Source organism: Bubalus bubalis, chromosome 1, assembly GCF_019923935.1.
Source record: "Bubalus bubalis isolate 160015118507 breed Murrah chromosome 1, NDDB_SH_1, whole genome shotgun sequence".
Lineage (NCBI taxonomy): Eukaryota > Metazoa > Chordata > Mammalia > Artiodactyla > Bovidae > Bubalus > Bubalus bubalis.
Genome location: NC_059157.1, coordinates 8,311,812 through 8,331,937, shown reverse-complemented (window position 1 = coordinate 8,331,937; position 20,126 = coordinate 8,311,812). Strand labels below are relative to the sequence as shown.

Below are 20,126 nucleotides of genomic sequence, written 5' to 3'. Positions count from 1 at the left end.
ACTGATATGTTTATTGCTGTACCAGGTAATTCTAAAGTGCAGCCGGAATCGAACCCCTGTTTCAGGAGTCGGGGAACTTAGGTGAGCTTCTGAAGATCTCAGGTGCGTTTCTGGGGAGTTCATCTGAGTTTCCTGGGATCAGGTGTGTTCTCTGGACATTTGTGTCCTGACTGGCAGGTCAGGGGTCTGTTTAGGCTAGGGGTCCTGAGGCCACTATGATTCATAAGACGATGGAGGTGGGTGAGAGAGTGTTTTTCGCAGTCGGCATGTGGGTACTTATGGGGTTTGATGGATTTTCCTCTTGCTGAAGAAGTCAGAGGCAGGAAGCAAGCTGTCAGACCTCTCCAAACAGTTCCCACTGGGCAGCCCGCAGTGCAGAAGGAGCACCCGGTAGGCTGGGAAGGGGGGACTCCTGGATGCAGTGGGGTGAGCACCTCACTTCCATACTTCCCCATCACCAGGAACGCTGACTCCTGGACAAAGGCCCACAGCTTTTCTCTGACTACAAACTGATTTCAACCAGGTAAATTTCTTAACTCCCTGTGAACAGCACATAAGACACTGGTTTTCAAAGCTGAATGACAATGGGGCATTTGATAAGAGCACCTGGAGTTTAAAACAAAGAAAACCGCCTAACAGTTCACCATCTTTGCTAACAGAAATTTTAAGGGAAAATGTATTATCAGCATACATGAACATTTAAAGGAAAAAACATAATGGTAACTTTTAATAACACTTACTCTAGAAAATGTAAACTTTCCTTCTTATACGTAAAAGAAAATGCCAATTACCAATCTTGACCAGCTCCATCCACTGCACACCTTGGGTACCAATTGCGACGAGGGAGAACCCTATGGTGGCCCCGACGATACAGTGAGTCCCCGAGATTGGGAGCCTCAGGAAGGACGCAATGAGCTGCCAGACAGCTGAGCCTGTGGGTTGAAGACAAGAGACAAAGACAGAGGAAAGTCAGGGACACGGTGCAGTGTCTTAGGTCGCCACAGAAGGAAGAAACCCAAATTACAGTCCTTCTTCCTCACCCCTCGCTGGGGTTAATTGTCTCCGGATTGTTTCTTAACAAAGTCCCAACAGAAACCACTCAAATAACTTTAGAAACGTTCTTCAACACGGAAGGGATAATGATGATTTATTCAAGCAAAAGTCTTTGACAGTATAAAAAGAAAAGCCTGATGCCAGCTACAAGTTGACTCTGTCACGTTTAAGCAAGGATGCAGGTGATGAGTCAGTTCTGATGTGAAGTATGGCCAGGACCAAGCAGGAGACTGGAACCAATGAACAAGGAGAAACAGGAAAGGCCGTGTATCAGAGAGGATTCTGCTGTAGGTAACATCTTTTGGTTGCATCATAAGGAGACTGGAGACAGGCTATGTATACTAATCGATACAAAAGAGGGCAAAATACAAACATCAGATCACAGCGTTAGGACTTCCCTGGTGGTCCCAGGCTGTGCTTAGTCGCTCAGTCATGTCCGACTCTTTGCGACCCGATGGACGGTAACCTACCAGGCTCCTCTGTCCATGGGATTCTCCCGGCAAGAATACTGGAGTGGGTTGCCATGCCCTCCTCCAGGGTAGCTTCCCAACCCAGAGATCGAACCCAGGTCTCCCGCATTGCAGGTGGATTCTTTACTGTCTGAGCCACCAGGAAAGCTCCGGTGGTCCAGTGGTTAAGAATCTGCCTGCCAATGCAGGGGACACAGGTTTGACCCTGGTCTGGGAAGATCCCACATATCGAGGGGAAACTAAGCCCATGAATCTACTGAAGCAGCGCTCTGGAGGCTGTGCGCCTCAACAAGAGAAGTCACTGCATAGAGAAGCCTGCGAGCCACAACCAGTGAGTAGCCCCCACTCAATGCAATTAGAGAAAAGTCCGAGCAGCAATGAAGACCCAGTGCAGCCAAAAAAAAAAAAAAAAAAAAAAATCACAGTGTTGTACACCTAAAACTGGTATTACCAATATGTCATGTCAGTATACTTCAATAAAAAAAAAAAGAGTGTAACCCCATGTTGCTTTTCATATTTTTGCCTCTCCCATGAGAAGCAACTGTGATAGCAAACCCCACACTGGGCACCAACCCCCAGCCCCTGCCCGGCCGCCAGGCCTTTTCGGCCTGTTCCCTCCAAGCCTGCTAACCCTCAGGAGTCAAGAGGATCCCTGGGTTTTGGCTTGTATCCTTTCACCTCAACTTCACCACCCTCTTCCAGGCTTCGTGTTTTTCTAGGCCAGAGTTCACTCCAGATATTTTCATAAGCAGATCAGGTTTTGCAGGGAGTATTAAAAGCATCAGCTGGGGAGAGATCGCCTTCAGAAACAGTTGTTGAAACGCTCACGAAGGGCCGCAGGGGAACAAAGGGGCGGGCTGATAAACAGGGCGCGTCATTAATCCCAAACGTTAATTCTGGAAATCTGGTTGCTTGGCAGCAGCAGTGCCTTCAAACAGACCCCTGGCATTTTCTCCAAAAATATCTGTGCTACAGAGGCTCACGGGAGGTCCCGGACTGTGCAGCAAGGCTGACAGCTGCTCTGGGAGCGTTGGGCACCATGACCTTTGAGCCAAAGCGGGCCGTGACCCCAAGTCTATCCCTGAAACGTGTGTTGGGAGCAGAAGGACCAGCCTGGGGCTGCCAACCTGGTGACAGGCTGGATGGCGGCGCCCACGCTCCCCCGCGGACAGTTCTGTGAGCCGGGACACCTAAGCCCTGGGCTCCTAGGGGGACGGATTGTTTTAAAAATAAAGCCAGAGTTGGGAGTGTGTTACACAGCACAGAACCAGAACTGAAAAAGCAACCTTTATGATTGATAGTCTTACAAAAATTAAAGTAACCCAGTGATGTTATGAGAATGAGAAAAACTGACCTACATGAACTCAGACCATGCGGTTTTCTGTCTTGAAAGCCACTCTCCTCTCCCTGGGCTGACTTTACAACAGGAAGGTTTGTAAGGAGAGGCAGGGGATGGGACTGCCTGAGAGAAAGAGGGAGAAATGACCGGAGGATGGAGGGAAAGACAGAAGCCTTGTGTGCAGGGGTCTTGTGAGGCGAGAGTGGGTGAGAGGCCTCTTCAACCTTGGGGAATCCTGAAAGTGAATGGCATTATATTAATATTAAGAAAAACAGTGGAAAGGACTCCTGTAGAGGTCCAGTGGCTAAGACTCCGAGCTCCCGATGCAGGGGCCCCAGATTCCATCCCTGGTCAGGGATCTAGGGCCCACATGTCGCAACTAGGAGCTTGCATGCTGCAACTCAAGCTCTTGGATGTGACAACCAAGACCTGTGCAGCCAGATCCACACATAGAAATAAATACTTAAAAAAGAAAAACCGTGGGAAACAGATAGTCTAACCTGAAGCTAAAGGTGACCTGCCATGAAGGAAGGGATTAAGTGTGTGATTGGGGCACAAGGAAAAGAGGGCGGCAGAGGATGAGATGGTGGGATGGCATCACCAACCTAACGGACATGAATCTGAGCAAACTCTGGGAGATAGTGAAGGACAGGGAAGCCGGGTGTGCTGCAGTCCATGGGGCTGCAAAGAGTTGGACACGACTGAACAACACAGGGTGCGAGACAAAGCCTGGGGAGACTGGGGGGTTAAGATGGCATCTCAGACTACGGGCTCCCAGACGATGAAAGAATGGTAGAGCAGGTGTGGGTTACAGGGCGGTGAGGAGACCCAGCACTTCCTAGGGTGCTTCACTGTGATGGCTCGGTGACGCTGTTGTGGGTACTGCTGTGAAAAGATGGAGAATTCTGAATTCTCAGTGGATTTTGGGAACCATGGGTGGTTTCATACTAAGTGGATTGACTACTGCTTTAGGGCTGAGCTAGAGTTCCCAGAGAGGCCATGTTCGAGAAGCCTGGCTGGCGTGAACAACGTCTTCCACCCAATCAACTTAACACTACCATCATGCTATGGGAAAACAGAGACCCATGGGCTTGGGGCAAAGTTCAAGAAAAAAGAGGAAAAAAAAGAGAGTAAAAAAGACAAGGGAGAAAAGGGGAAAAGAAAGGGATGTTGGCTTTAAAAGAGGAAGACTGGGAGAATTCAGGCATTTGAACAGAATCATCTTGATCTGAGCCAAACATAATTATATCACCATCTCAAAACTACCCAGAATTCTCATGTTCAAGGAAACCAATTTTAAATGTCTAGGTAACTCTCATTTCACCAACTCCCAACAAAATAGGCTTTGAGATTCATCTAACCACACATCAAAAAAAAAAAAAAAAAAAAGAAACCAAAGCAAACAAAATCAAGTTATTCAAGCAAAACCACAAACTGCTTTGGTTAACCTAAATTCTAGTGGAGGTAAGTATACTTCATTCTTTGAGTGGAGAGACTAGGCCAGGGGTGGGAAAACCCCAAAGCTGGACAAGTTATGCTGTCCACACAGCAAGTCAGTGGTGACACGGAGCTCAGCTCGCAGGCCTGTCCACCTGGGGCCCCGGGGCAGCCTCACCAACAAATCTCCTCGACAAGTACCACCACTCCCCACAGGGCCCATCCAACACAGGGAGAAACCGATGTTAAGGCTGAACCTCATCACTCTAGACCACATGGGGTGCTACTCAATACTCTGTAGCGACCTATATGGGGAACGAATCTATAAAAGAAAAGATACATGTGTAACTGACTCACTTCATTATATACCTGAAACCAACACAATATTGTAAATCAACTACATGCCAATATTTAAAAAGACTGAACTTGAGCAATGTTTTTACTTCTCCTTTACTTTCAATATATCTTGTCCGCATCACTCTGACTGGCAAAACCTTAATTTCTGCTTGATATGATTCAGTTCAGTCATTCACTCATGTCCAACTCTTTGCGACCCCATGGACTGCAGCATGCCAGGCCTTCCTGTCCATCACCAACTCCTGGAGTTTACCCAAACTCACGTCCATCGAGTCGGTGATGCCATCCAAAGATCTCATCCTCTGTCGTCCCCTTCTCCTCCTGCCTTCAATCTTTCCCAGCATCAGGGTCTTTTCAAATGAGTCAGCTCTTCCCATCAGGTAGCCAAAGTACTGGAGATTCAGCTTCAGCATCAGTCCTTCCAATGAACACTCAGGACTGATCTCCCTTAGGATGGACTGGATCTCCTTGCAGTCCAAGGGACTCTCAAGAGTCTTCTCCAACACCACAGTTCAAAAGCATCAATTCTTTGGCGCTCAGCTTTCTTTATAGTTCAACTCTCACATCCATACATGACTACTGGAAAAACCATAGCCTTGACTAGACGGACCTTTGTTGGCAAGGTAATGTCTCTGCTTTTTAATATGCTATCTAGGTTGGTCATAGCTTTCCTTTCAAGGAGTAAGTGTCTTTTAATTTCATGGCTGCAGTCACCATCTGCAGTGATTTTGGAGCCCAAAAAAATAAAGTCGGACACTGTTTCCCCATCTATTTGCCATGAAGTGATGGGACCAGATGCCATGATCTTAGTTTTCTGAATGTTGAGCTTTAAGTCAACCTTTTCACTCTCTCCTTTCACTTTCATCAAGAGGCTCTTTAGTTCTTCTTCACTTTCTGCCATAAGGGTGGTATCATCTGCATATTTGAGGTGATTGAGATTTCTCCCGGCAATCTTGATTCCAGCTTGTGCTTCTTCCAGTCCAGCGTTTCTCATGATGTACTCTGCATATAAGTTAAATAAGCAGGGTGACAATATACAGCCTTGACGAACTCCTTTTCCTATTCGGAACCAGTCTGTTGTTCCAGTTCTAACTGTTGCTTCCTGACCTGCATATAGGTTTCTCAAGAGGCAGGTCAGGTGGTCTGGTATTCCCATCCCTTTAAGAATTTTCCAGTTTGTTGTGATCCACACAGTCAGAGGCATAGTCAATAAAGCAAAGAGAGATGTTTTTCTGGAACTCTCTTGCATTTTCGATGATCCAGTGGATGTTGGCAATTTGATCTCTGGTTCCTCTGCCTTTTCTAAAACCAGCTTGAACATCTGGAAGTTCATGGTTCACATATTGCTGAAGCCTGGCTTGGAGAATTTTGAGCATTACTTTACTAGTGTGTGAGATGAGTGCAACTGTGCGGTAGTTTGAGCATTCTTTGGCATTGCCTTTCTTTGGGACTGGAATGAAAACGGACCTTTTCCAGTCCTGTGGCCACTGCTGAGTCGCTTAGTAGTATTTAATTCCTTACTCAGGACCTGCGTCTGCTTCCAATCAAAGACCTCAACTACTACTCAGACTAACCTGCTGCCACAAAAAAGATGATGGGCCATCCTACACCTGGCAAATGACCTGCACACCCCTGGTGCTACAGACGTGCTGCTGGTGACTCATCTCGGGAGCCGTGTTCTCAGTCCACCAGCATCCGGCCTCCACGGCACGGCTCTCCCCACAAAAGCATGTGCGCTGCTGCAAACAAAGTGGCAGGACACCCCCTCTCGCCCGCACCCCTTGCCCATGCAGACCCGCCGCCTGCTGTGTGTCACCTGGACCTAGAGGCAAGCGCAGAAGGGTCTTGTCAGCTGCACTTAAGGCCCTGCTGCCGGAACCTCTCAGCTTGGTGAGGGAGCACCCGTATGCTGCCATAGGTCTGGGATCAGCATGGGCAGAGAAGGAACCGCTCATCCAGCCAGCGATGCTCTTTCATCCAGGCACCCTGACCCTACCCATAAGAGGTCCTACTGCAAACAGGTGATGTACAAATGGTCTTCTGGCCAGAAAACAAAACAAGCATACCAGATGGAACTCCCAGGGGCAGAATTAGAAAATCTGAACAAAAACCAACAAAAGGATGACAAATGACAGAGAAGACCAACGTTTCTTGAAACACAGGCACTGAAGATTCATTTGGTAACTGCTCTAAAACTTAAACTGAGAATACAAAAGTTAAGCTAATGAAAATTGGTTTTTGGCATCCAAGTTTTTAAAACATCGCCTCAGAACTAATGAAAAATATATGAAAAAAAAATAAACCATCAAGGTTTATAAATAAACCTAACTAAACCTCTGAAACACGTTCACTTTGACGTGTTCTTTCTTTAAGAACTTTCAAATAGCTTTAAAATGACAAAGAGCTATGCTACAAATATCTTTTTTTTTTTTCTGGACTTTTTGAAAAGCACTGACTTAGCCAAAGTCTATTTGAACACATTCAAGAAAGAAATGGTTGCTTGACATTTGGACACTGACCAAAATCATAACATACAGAAAGCACAAATAAGATATAATGAATGAGAAACAAGTCTGAAAAATATACATATACATATATTTCATATATATATATTGCTGAATTACTTTGCTATACACCTGAAAATAACACAACACTGTAAATCACCTATACTCTTATTAAAAAAAAAAAAACTATCAAACCAGTTTTTGAAAAGTTAAAGCAAGTCTCATTTATGGGTATGACAGAAGTTGGGCAGAGAAGTGGGTCGGGACACATTCCCACGGGTGGGAAGACCAAGCTACTTACCGACCATGGCACTGACCTCCCCGGCCATGAGCGTCTCCACGGTGTTGTTGTATAGGTTCACGTCGATGATGCCCTTCCGGATGGTCTCTCCGACTTTGGCCCCCAGCAGCACCGAGCCGGTGGTTTCGAAGATGGAAGCCAGGATACAGGCCTGCTTCAAGGTCACCACGCCCGAGCCCACGGCGGTGCCAAACGAATTGGCAACGTCATTGGCACCCACAGAAAACGCCAAGATAAAAGCTATGATAAAACCCAAGATGACCATCCACAGGTACTCATCCATCGCCATTGTGGACGCAGGGCGCTGGGTGCTTTTCTTGTGCGAAAATCTCTGAAATCGGCCGAGCGTGAGGTTCTATGGGGCGTGAGGCTGAGAGTTCCTGTCAACAGTGAGTCTGCTCTGGAAAGTGCCGGATGATGTTGCGGCTGGACAAACTGCTAACTGCTGGTTTTCAAACTACTGTCAGGACAGTTCATTGGGTTGTGTTCAGTCAGCGGTAAAACACATTCCATATTTTCCCTCCTGACCTGGGGAAGCTGTGAGGGCTCCTCCTGTGTCAGAAAGAAAACAAAAGGAATTAGTCACCCCGAGGAATGGGCGACAATGGTCTGTTCTTTCAGGAAGAAGTGTTTGGAGACGACTCATGGGCTCTCCCTTTCGCATGCGTGTGGCCGATCGGACCATAATGCAATGCTAGAAGATTAGAAGCAGGCTAACTTCTGGCCCTGCCACCACCAAAAAAGAGTTGATTCTAAAACTTCAGAGGGTAATCACGCTTTACGATTATAGACTGCCAGGAAGTCCTACTAGGGTACTTTTTACACAATTCGAAGAATATATGTGGCCTTTATTTTAGAAGGAAAAAATTCTGACAGAGGAGCAAAAGAAAAAGAAATGAGAAATTCAGAGTTACAGAGCTCATCAAATACACGGAGCACACCTAACTTCTTGGAGCAGGGTTACCCCACCGTGGCTGTGACACGGTGGGGTGTGGCTCCTTGTCCACCTGCTCACACACACACTTCACACCGAGCTTACCAAGCCTGTGTCTGAGCACGAAGTGACTCGTCCACAGGGCGACGGGGGAGCAGGAAGCTGCGGGGCTTCCCAGCAGGGTGGGGACACTGGAGTGCAGCCAGCTTGTCAGAGCGCGAGGGAGAGCGAGGCACCACGCCCCGCCTCCCACCTCACCTGGGGATAGCCAGACGCCTGAGCGCAGCCCGGGAGATCACCCCCAGGTCTCCCCAGGACCCCCAGATGTCCTTAGGGTTCCCCTGCAGAGCCCTGGGGAGATCTGCGGGGGAGTCCCAAGGAGATCTGGGGGAAGCCCTGGGGAAATATGGGGGGAGCCCCAGGGAGATCTGTGGGGGGAGTTGCAAGGAAATCTGGGGGTAGCTCCAAGGAGATATGGTGGAGCTCTGAAAATATCTGGGGGGCCCTCCGATCCCCAGGCTTCCTCCACAGATCTCCTTGGGGCTTCCCCCAGATCTGCTCGGGGCTCCCTCCCTAGATCACCCCCTGCCAGATCTCATCTCATCCCCCAAGCCCGCCTGGGCTCACTGACCTCAGGCCTTGCCCACCTCCTCCCCTCACTTGCTCCTGCCTCTTGTATGAAAACCGCCAGCTCCCTCAGCTCAGGGCCTTCGTACCTGCTGGTCCCTGGGCCAGAGACAGCCTCTCTGCCAGCTCACCGCCTGCTCCAAGTCCCTTTCTGCCCAGGCGTCACCACCAGAGCGGGCCCCGACCTTGTCTAACAGCAGCGCCACCCCCCCATGCCATTATCCCTCTCTCTCACCCACCTGTTTGCCTCTTCTACTGACCACCTCATTCATTCGTTCACTCACTCACACCCGTCTGGCTTTACGCATGGGGATTCCCAGCCATGTCCCCAGCACACAGACTAGCATCCAGCATGGGATAAGCCCTAGTCAAGTTGCTCAGTAAGTGAAGAAAGAAGGTATTAGAGAAAGGAAGAAAACTCTTGCATAGGCTTCTTCCTGGGATGAAGAGGTGATGTTACAGAATTAATACATCCGTGAAGGAAAAATATCATGAAAAGCTTCAGAGTTGTGGTGGTCTATTATTACACAGAGTACTACATCTGTGTACTTGGGTGGTTCTCAGCATTGAGAACGATGACTATAAATGCTTATTGAACTGAGTCAGCCTCATACACCATGTCATATAAAATATAACGATCAGTCAACATTAAGGTTATTTAGAGGGAAAAAAGCAGGACACAAAATTTACGTACCTATGAATGTGGCAATGTTAAAGGTATATAAAAGACCCAGAGGTGACTCATTAACAGTGTAACAGTGGTTGAGCTTACAAGCAGTAGTAGAGCTCAAGTTTTTCTTTCCTCCCAAGACTCTATACTGTCGTGACGTGCTTTCCAAATTAAAATACATAAAAGCAAATCAATATATATATAGAACCATCTTTTCAGGAAAAATGATCAACTAAAATGCAGAACCACACGTGTTGGCGGCATGACAGGCCCAGGATGAAGCAGGAAGTATGCCCGACCACCTTCTCACTTTCTAAGCTTTGTAGCCCACGCGACTCTGGAGTCGTGCGAAAAAGACCGCACTGAGTCGATAAATGAAAATACAAAGTCAAACCAGCATCTGGACCAGTATTATCTACTTTGAAATACAAAGAGTTCTAGATGAAGCCTCATCGGTCAGGTCAGGGGGCCCAGAGGCCAACGAGGACAGCACAGGATGCTGTTTACTGAGCGCCCTAGTGGGCCCGTCATTGGGAAGATGCTGAGTGACATGGGATGTGGTCCAGGAAGGGAGACGGATGCTCATCGACAGACACATGTCAGACTATCAGGTGTGGCAGGTGCTAAAGCGGGAGGCCCACATCGTGCAGCCTCACGAGCGCACAGACGGCACACCTGGTCTGTGTGAGCAGGAGGGGGGTCCCCTGCCACCTAAGGATGGGGGTGTCAACCTGGGACTGGGGGGGGTCACTCCAGGCAGTTCCCAGTTGGGAAGGAGTGGCATAAGGGGGGAGATGTAGGCTGGGCTGGACCACACTGCTGGTAGCCACCTGCTAACACTGGGGGGCTCTGTTAGAAGGGTGCTGATGTGCTCAGGCTCCCCTTCCTGGAGGCCCCTGGCCACAGTGCAGAGGGGGGCCAGGATGGAGGCAGGAGGGGACGTGGGGAGACTGCCTCCGAGGCCCCTGCACGGTGCAGGTGTAGATGGGTGTCCTGAGCCAGGGACAGGGTGCTGACAAACGGAAGAGGAGGGATGGAAAGAGGGGTTCCGGTGGCTGATGCCGCTGGGACGCAGTGCTGGCTTGTCAGTGGGGATGGAGACAGGAGTGCTGGGCTGAGGAGTCACCGGGCAGGGTGTTCTCCCATCTGCGCTGTGCTTGGTTTTGTTGGTCGGTGGCAGGGTGGGGTCTGGGCACAGCTCACGGCTGGACACCGACACACGCAGGGGGTAAGGCGAGGCCCTCGGGCCGCCTCTGCTTGGACTGAGGGTTCTCACAGCCTTTGTGGTACCCGGCACTACTTCCAAGCAGAAGTTCTCTCTCCCACTCACATGACCTTAGACAGCTTATCTCCACAATTACATCTATGTTTTCTCCTTCACACTCAACCCCGAAGTTCCGAAGCACCTGGCCGAGGAGAAAGGCCTGCCCCTTTTAAGAGACGAAATCATTTCCATCTTGCGTGATATTTACCCAGCCTACTTCCTATTGCAAGTACCAACACTTTGATTTTCTTCATTGATTTTTGTCCAACATGAGCAAAATGAAGTGCTTAAATAACTACACAACAGGATGCGTTGAAAAAGAGGGTCGCACGGCTGAAACTGAGCCCTCAGCGGGCTGGAAAACCACCGTGTGAGCAGTAGCGGTAGCTTGTCAAGAACGTGGCCAAATTCAGAGGGGCCGAGGCCCAACCAGGAGGCTTGGGTCGGAAAATAGAAATTTGAAGGTGGGGCAGGGTGGTGGATCACATCAGGGTGGAAATTCGACTTATTCAGTAAGTGATGCTGGGCCAACGTGCCAGCTGCTAACTATCTGGAAGGAAGAAAAAGTGAGATTTCCTACCTCACCCCAAGTGAAAGATTTAAATATAAAAACTGAAATCGGAATAAGACTACAGGTAAATATTTACTCGATGCTGCGACGGGGACGCCTAGACGCGACCCTGGAGGCAGTGGATGGAAACACACGTGTGTTCACGGCAGTCCTGCAGACAGAGGCTCTGCGTGTGGGAGCAGCAATGAAAACGCCTTCTCTCTTCCTCAGCAGCGATGCTCAGCCCGGGGCGACGCCAATCAGAAAACCTCCAGCAAATGCCTTGTTCTTCCTGCCTCTCCTCAGAGAGCTTTTCTGAGAAGTGTCAGGACGTGATGGGGGGCTGGAACCAAGCATTCCTCTTCCCTCTCCTTGCCCGAGTGTGAAAACCCCTAAATGGCCAGTTTTCCAATGCCCCGACCTCTTGCACTGGAGGAGAGTTCGGACTCCCGCAAGAAGTACTGAGGGTCTGTAGGGTCTGTGTCCCCGATGGGTCATGTTCACAAGAGCCTGCCTTTCCCCGGTGAGCCGACATCTCAGCTCACCCCACGCGGCCTGGCGCCTGGGCCTTCAGCTCTGAGCCGCGCTCCCAGGGCTCCTGCGGGGAGGCTTCCAGACTCTCTTCCTCTGTCAGCGTTGACTCAACTCTCCCCAACACCCTCCTTCCCACCCTGGGAATCGGAATGTTTACAGAAGCGTGAAAACAAACATTCTCAGAATATTTCTAGTCAGGTTTGTACACTGCTTAAGAACAGGAATGTTGCTGAGTTGTGGCATTTAATAAACTTTGGTGCGCAGAGAAGCCTGGATCGGGGGGTCCTGCTCTGAAATGCTGCCAACGGTCGCACCCCAGGAGACTCTTGACCCTCCCAGCAAAGGTCTGCTCCAGCGCCCCCACCCCTGCCGGCCTGGGGTCTAACCATCTCCCCAGTTGGCACCTACCAGCCCCAGACGAGCAGGTCCACAGCGGTGGGCTGTGGGCTCTTCGGGGACCCAGACTCATGCAGAAAAGAATCTCAAAGATGACTTCCAGCTTTTTCCCCAAGTACACACCTATTTCCATCAGTTCACCTGCCAATCTCGAACTCAGCTTTTTAAAAAAAAAAAAAAAAAAAAAACAAACTTCTGATCCTGAAGGACGCTGACTGAGCTAGCGTCACGTTTCACCCAAGTCCTTCTCCTGCCCCTGTGATGCTGAAGGAATTCAATAAATCTATAAAATGTCTTATTTCCTGGGTCTGCTAGGAAACAGCCTAAGTAGGGCAAGGTCCTACTTGATGAGGCTTAATCTTATTTACTGACATGAACTGAGTCATAATTAACAGTTGCCTCCATCCTCTGGCTTGATTCAGAAGCAGATACCTGCAGAGGGTCCCCTGTGTCGTTCTGGCCTGTAAGGATCTTTTCTGAAGGCTTGCGGCTGCACCCAGGCCAGGCCCTCCTGCCAGCAGACGACAGGAAGGAGCCAGGTCCCCACGCAGAAAACCCGGGGCTCTGAAGTAATTTCCCAACTCCTTTCCTGAGGCCCCAGGTAGCTCACACACACAACGTTCTGAAAATGAAAAACCTGCTCTCCCGGCAGCCCGCACTGCATCGGGAGTGCTGACATTTAGGTCGAAATGGAGGCGGGGGAGACAGGTATCCCTTCAGGGGCAGGATGTAAAATCCAGTAACTCTGCTACCTGCAGGTGAGCCTGACGAATAAGATGTAAAGATGACGAGTTTTTTCCCCTGGTGATATTTCAACAGAATCGAAGATTTCACTTTGGGAATCTTGCAGAAAACAGGGCAGTGAGCACAAACGTTTTTTTCACCTTTTAGGACGTAGACCTTGTCATGAGCCTCTTAACATTCTTCTTGAGTAGCTCGTTGACTTCACAGGCTTAAAAGGTAAAAAATAGCTCAAAAATAACAGTATATTTAAGACAGAAAATACTGAGCTTCACGTTTTCACACAGATGATGAAAAACTGAAATATTACTAGGAAGGGTCTGAAACAGGTCTCAGCTCCCTTTTAAAGGGCCTGTTCCCAGATTAGCCACGCAGCACTGGGAGCAGAGGCGCCCGGAGACAGGCTGCTGCTAAGTCACTTCAGTCGTGTCCGACCCTCAGCGACCCCATGGACTGCAGCCTTCCAGGCTCCTCCGTCCATGGGATTTTCCAGGCAGGAGTACTGGAGTGGGTGCCATTGCCTTCTCCGCTGGAGACAGGCAGACGGGTGCTCTCCTGATGGAGGCGGGGAGGGGCGAGGGGCAGAGGGGACAAGGAGGGAGGAGGGAGAGAGAAGGGGAAGAAAACGACATCAGAAGGTCAGGGACCACCTGGAACAGGGGGACGGAGGCAGAAGTGCCGGGGATGGAGCACGGACACAGCCTGATAAGAGCGACACTAAGACGTGCAAAGTGGAACAGAAGAGGCCGGGACATCGGCCCAGCCCTGAGTGTCCCTGCCCCCTCCTTTCCTCTCTACTATTAAAGGGGAGCACCTGTTTCTCCCACCTGGAGAAGGGGACGAGCCCAGGTCAGGTCACCCTGGTCCACCCTAGTCTACAGCTGCCCTGGGCAAGTCACGTCCACGCCCTGTCTGAGAAGCGGGAGGAAGGGCACACAGCACAGTGGTGTGTGAGGTCCCGGCTCAGCACAGGGGTCTGCACGTGGCAGAGAAAGCCCTGGGTGATGGGCAGGAAACCTGGGGCCTGAGCCTGCCCTGCTGCTAACCCGCGACGTGACCACAGAGAAGTCTTGTCTCATCATCTGTAAAGGGGGGGCAGTGCTGCCGTCTATGGGGTTGCACAGAGTCGGACACGACTGAGCGGGTTCACTTTCACTTTCCACTTTCATGCATTGGAGAAGGAAATGGCAACCCACTCCAGTGTTCTTGCCTGGAGAATCCCAGGGACGGGGGAGCCTGGTGGGCTGCTGTCTATGGGGTTGCACAGAGTCGGACACGGCTGAAGCGACTTAGCAGCAGCAGCAGCAGTAACAACACATGGACTTTTTGGGATTACTGTCAGGGTCAAATCCATTTTTTTCAAAGTGTTTGCAAGTTGTGGTTGGCTGCAAGCAACTTGAAGTTATTGGTTATCGGGGGAGTCACAGGGAGAATAAGAGTGTAAGGGTCTAAAATCCTTCAAGAAGGGTCTTCCTCACTCACACGGCCCCACCTCCCTCGAGGGCTGCTCTTCTTCCTGCTGTACAAACTCTGGCCTTGTCTTTGCCTAAAGACTGACACGCACCGTAAGCCTCAGGAACTGCGTGGAGGGGTGGACGGAGGTGAAGGGGTAAAGAGACAAGAACTCGAAAAAGTGCTAGGAAAAAAAATCCATGCAAAATGGGAAAGCCATTTTGGAAGAGAACGCAGGGGTTTCTCATACCCTAAAGCATATGCTTCCTGTGCTAGCCAGCAGACCCGAGAGAAATGGAAACACACGTCTTACAGGAGACTATATGTTCTCTCGCGAGAAGTTGGTGTTACTATGCATGTGTGTCAAAACTTATGCGACTGTACACTGACCGCTGGTGGGCTTCCCTGTACATAAATTATGCTTCAGTAAGGCTGCTTAGAAAATAACCCTGGAATATATAAACACGTGCGGTGATGGATGCATTAATTAACTGTGAGGGGATGGATGCGTTAATCAACTAGAAGGGAAGAATTCTTTTGCAATGTATATGTATAAAAACACATAAAACCACCACAGGGTACATTTCATATTGTAATATTTAAATGATAATCTTACCACTTTATCAGTTATACCTCAACAGAGCTGAGGGGGATGAAAAGAAAACAATACAATTCAGATTTGGTATTTTCCCTTCCTGCCACACTGTCCAGCTGAGATGAAGTATAAAAGCTAAACAGTTAAAAAAAAAAAAAAAAAGAAAGAGCAGCGAGGAAAGAAGGAACATTCCAGCTAAACGCAGTGCAACCAGCCAGTGCGACCAGAGTCAGGGGCAAGCTGTCACCCTTGCTCCAAGCAGTGGCATCGAGAAACAAAGAGCTAATGAGACCCAAGGAGGGGCTACATCACAGGGAAGTCCTCCAGAGAGGGACTCGGACACAGCTTTTCTGAGGTCAGAGATGAGAGAGGAAGGCCCACTGCCGGGATCACCCACTGACCGCCCTTCAGGATGGGCATCGAGCGTTTCTACAGAGAAAAGAGCACGGGTTGTCCCGTGGAGACAAGTCTCCATCCCTTCCACAGGAGCCAAACAGAGGTCAGGGCATTTCATGAGCATTTGAGGTCAGGCCGAATACAAGCCATTTCGGCTGAAAATCACATCTGTGGAGGGCCACGGGCTGGAGACGCGTGATGTCTAAATTTGTGGACATCTCGTGTGCTGAAGCTTCTGGGAGGTCGGTTCCAGTAAACGGGCGGATGAGATCATAAAAGTGTCACCTTGTTTGCAACTCCGACACCAGATTCTAAAGTCAGTCCTGTAATGTCATCCCCCGTAAGTACAGGCAGAAGTGATTTACACAGTTCCGAGTGACAGTGTTTGGTTTCGTACGCGGAATGGTGCTCGCACACTTGCCAGGTTGGGCCAGAGGCGGGGCCAGCCAGGTCCTCTACCTGGAACAAGGAGGACTCAGGCGGGGAACGGGTGTTCTTTATGACGTGACTCTCAACGGTTAAAAAAACCAATAATATGAAATGTGAATAAACACTCGTGTACAAAGATGTTTAATCCAGTGTCATCTATTACCATCGTGAGAAAAGAGGAGACCACCTAACTTTCCTTAGCCAGACAGGAGAATGGCTGAGGAGACACGGCTGACTTCTAAAGATGAAGTTTTACGTAGTCACTAAAATGGGGTAACGTGAGAGCTTTGCATGACAATGGAACACAGTAATAATGCTGAGTGAAAAAGGAGTTCACACAGTGGCCTAGGCCACACTGCAGCTGTGCTGAAGAATGCACCAGTCATGGGGCTGAAGACACAGGCCCAAGTTTAGAGCGACTCCGGGGGTTCTTTACATTTTTTTATATTACTGAAATTTTCTACCATGAGCAATTACTACTTGTATTATTGAAAAAAATGCCTACAAAACAGTACAAAGAAAAGTACATTTCCCCCCGCCCAGGTTAGGAATGTAACACCAAAATAAGCTTAGTTTTTCCTAGTAAACAAAATGAATTTCATATGAATCTGCCTGTTTTTCGGCTTCTCAGATTTCTTTCTTCCTTACAACCCATGACTTGAGCTGTATGAACAGTCCTGTTCTCTTGATTTCTCTTATCTTTGTTTCTCACTCTCAAGGCTGTCTCTCCATTCCTGTCTGAGCCCTGGGGGCACGGGTCTCTGTGTGGTCTGGGGCCTCCCGTGTGCGGGAGTCTGAAGGTCCCTCCTCGGTCACACCTGCTCCCTCTCTGGTCTCTTCTCTCACCTTCCTGATGAGTCCCTGCAGGTTCTGGCTGCCAGGACTGAACTTCACCCAAGAATAAGAAACTGTCCTGATGGTCCAAGTACTTCACAGTATTTGAGGGTACCTATGTGATTAACTCTTTTAGCCTATCTTGGTTCAGAGACTTAGAGAACATTTGAGTCTGAAGGTACTCAGTTCAGTTCAGTCGCTCAGTCGTGTCCGACTCTTTGCTATCCCATGGACTGCAGCACGCCAGGCTTCCATGTCCATCACCAACTCCTGGAGTTTACCCAAATCATGTCCATCGAGGCAGTGATGCCATCCAACCATCTCATCCTCTGGCGTCCCCTTCTCCTCCTGCTCTCAATCTTTCCCAGCATCACAGCCTTTTCCAGTGAGTCAGCTCCTCGCATCAGGTGGCCAAAGTACTGGAGTTTCAGCTTCGGCATCAGTCCTTCCAATGAACACCCAGGGACTTTAGAAGTCATCTATTCTGATTTTGGTCCTTTTGAAGATGTGACTGTCCTCGCTGGAAGTGCAGGTTGTGATGACCCACTCACTCCACAGGAGGTGCCCCGAGGGAAGCAGCAGAAGTGATGCCCTGGGGAGGTATCCATCAGACCTTCTCAGTGACACTGGCTTCTGCCCTGGAGCTGAGATGCCTTGAAGTCCTGGCCTCTGCAGGGAGGGCAGAGTTGATGGGGAAAGACGAGAGGGTGATAAAGACAGCGGATAACCAGGAATGCTGCAGAGCCTGCATCCTGGAACGTTTTCAAGGTCCGATGACGTCTCGAGTCCTGCGCATCATCCAGAGACCACAGGGCTGGGAAGAGGCAGTTTAGCTTGGAACCATGAACCACAGGATTGTCCTGTGGGGAGAGCGGGTGGAAAGCTCTGACCCTTTCTTGAGCCATGCAGTCAGCGGCCTTCATGAGTTTATGCAACGTGAACCCACTTCTTCTCGTCCCCCAGCAACAGTTTCCACTGCAGAGCCTGTGGGCTCAGCCCTCATTCCTGGTACAGTCAGTCTCCCTCTGCATTCCTGTCATTCTGACATTTAAATTTCTTCTGGGCTTATAAAGCATTTGTGTTATTTAGATGTTTTCCACACAGCCTTTTGCTCTCTGGGAAGGTGCTGGCTAAACCTAGTAAATAAGAACATATCTTTTTTAAAGGATAAAGAAATAAAAGCAAAATTCATTCAAATAAGATAGAGTTAAAGGAGTTGAGATGATCTGACCTATAGAAGGAAAGATCTAGGAGGTCCTACATGACTTACATGAAAAATATTTCTTAAAAACTGAAAGATCGCCTCGGGAGGTGTAAGTGAGACTGCCTTGTGGTGTTCAAATGGGATTTGACTGAGTGATGGGTTAAAGTAAGAAAGCTTTTATCTGTTGTTTCCACTTTAAATGGATAATTCAGTGAGTCCACGTGAAGGCTCATTTCAGTTTAGTTGCTCAGGCGTGTCTAACTCATTGAGACCTCATGAACTGCAGCACGCCAGGCTTCCATGTCCATCACCAACTCCCCAAGCTTGCTCAAACTCATGTCCATCGAGTTGGTGATGCTATCCAACCATCTCATCCTCTGTCGTCCTCTTCTCCTCCCGCCTTCAATCTTTCCCAGCATCAGGGTCTTTTCCAAGGAGTCTGTTCTTCACGTCAGGTGGCCAAAGGATTGGAGTTTCAGCTTCAGCATCAGTCCTTCCAATGAATATTCAGGACTGATTTCCTTTAGGATGGACTGGTTGGATCTCCTAGCAGTCCAAGGCACTCTCAAGAGTCTTCTCCAACACCACAGTTCAAAAGCATCAATTCTTCAGCGCTCAGCTTGCTTTATGGTCACACTCACACACATACATGACTACTGGAAAAACCATAGCTTTGACTAGACAAACCTTTGTTGGCAAAGTAAAATCTCTGCTTTTTAATATGCTTTCTAGGTTTGTCATAGTTTTTCTTCCAAGGAGCAAGCGTCTTTTAATTTCATGGCTGCAGTTACCATCTGCAGTGATTTGGGAGTCCAAGAAAATTAAGTCTGTCACTGTTTCCATTGTTTCCTCATCTATTTGCCATGAAAAGGCTATCAAGAGAAAATATATTATCAGCCCCTCTTTATCTAATTGGAGATACAGCAGTCTTTCATCATTAATAAGAAAAGCTACCCTCAGACAGGAGGAGAAAACTTTGTAACTCAATAGGTTGCCGCACAGTGAAATGAGCTCCCACTGGAAATGTGGAATTACCTGCAGTGGAGATTTGAAAAATAGGTTGCGACCACCTTGCCAGAGTGTTTTAAGTGCAATACTGCTTGAAACCCAAGGATAAGAATAGCTGAGCCTTATATTATCTATTTCCACTCCCAGACAGAAACGGCCTCTGAACATCTTTCCCTTTCTGTATGCACTATAGACACAGATTCCCTCCAAATATTCTAGGTCACCTGTTTTTGTTCACTCGTAACCAAAAACAGATTTGCTTTCAGGAGCAAATCACTTAATATCCTTTCTATCAACTGGCAAACCTAAGGATCGCTTGTTCCTATTCTGTGCCCTGAAGTGTTGGGCTGCTTGGCCAAGTCCCAGGAGCTATATTAGGGAAATACTTTCCCTTCAGCCACGGTTGAAAATGGAACTATGTATATAAATAGACATCTTGGTTCTTACATATTTATTTGCCAATTTTATTCTGAGTATAATGGAAGTTCAATAAAAATGTGAATGATACTTATAAAAACATTGATTCCTGCTACCACTACATATTATTTCTATTACTGGAACATTAATATAAATGGAAGAGTTGACAGATGAAGATTATTATCTTAACTATTATCCATGCTCAGTTTACAGCCCTGTATTTCTTATTTTCATCCCAGAGGTTCTTAAGCAATAGTTCTTAGGCAGAAGCAAGAGAGGACAAATAAATAAATATTAAAATGACTTAGTTGGACTTTTTCTCTCTTCAAGGAAGCAAAGTCCATTCAAGTCTCTGAAGGACCCCATCAGAAGGCAACAAACTTGATTCAATTCCACCAGTAAGGGCAAAATAGTAATGTAAAGCAGCCTAAACAAGGCAGTGAGTCTATAAATTTGGTTGGTAAGTCAGGTGAAAATTTAGCAGTTCTTCATACCTCTGAGACTATGAAATTAAAGTCTTGTTACTAAATTTAGAGGGGCTTTCCTGGTGGCTCAGCAGTAAAGAATCGACCCACCAAAGCAGGACACATGGGTTCGATCCCTGGGTTGGAAAG

General features: G+C 48.4%; 1 protein-coding gene across 6 annotated transcripts in view; it reads right to left on the bottom strand.

Moving 5' to 3' along the window:
• The window catches only part of SLC20A2 (solute carrier family 20 member 2), a 113,406-nt gene that overhangs the window by 43,599 nt on the left and 49,681 nt on the right, over nucleotides 1–20,126 (bottom strand). For all 6 annotated transcript variants that reach the window (XM_044927806.2, XM_044927879.2, XM_044927848.2 and 3 more), the window contains 2 exons: nucleotides 7,462–8,013; nucleotides 792–932 (listed from right to left, as the gene is read on the bottom strand). In XM_044927806.2, the coding sequence (XP_044783741.2) occupies nucleotides 792–932; nucleotides 7,462–7,750 (430 nt within the window). In that variant the 5' untranslated portion in view covers nucleotides 7,751–8,013. The remainder of the gene's footprint in view (nucleotides 1–791; nucleotides 933–7,461; nucleotides 8,014–20,126) is intronic.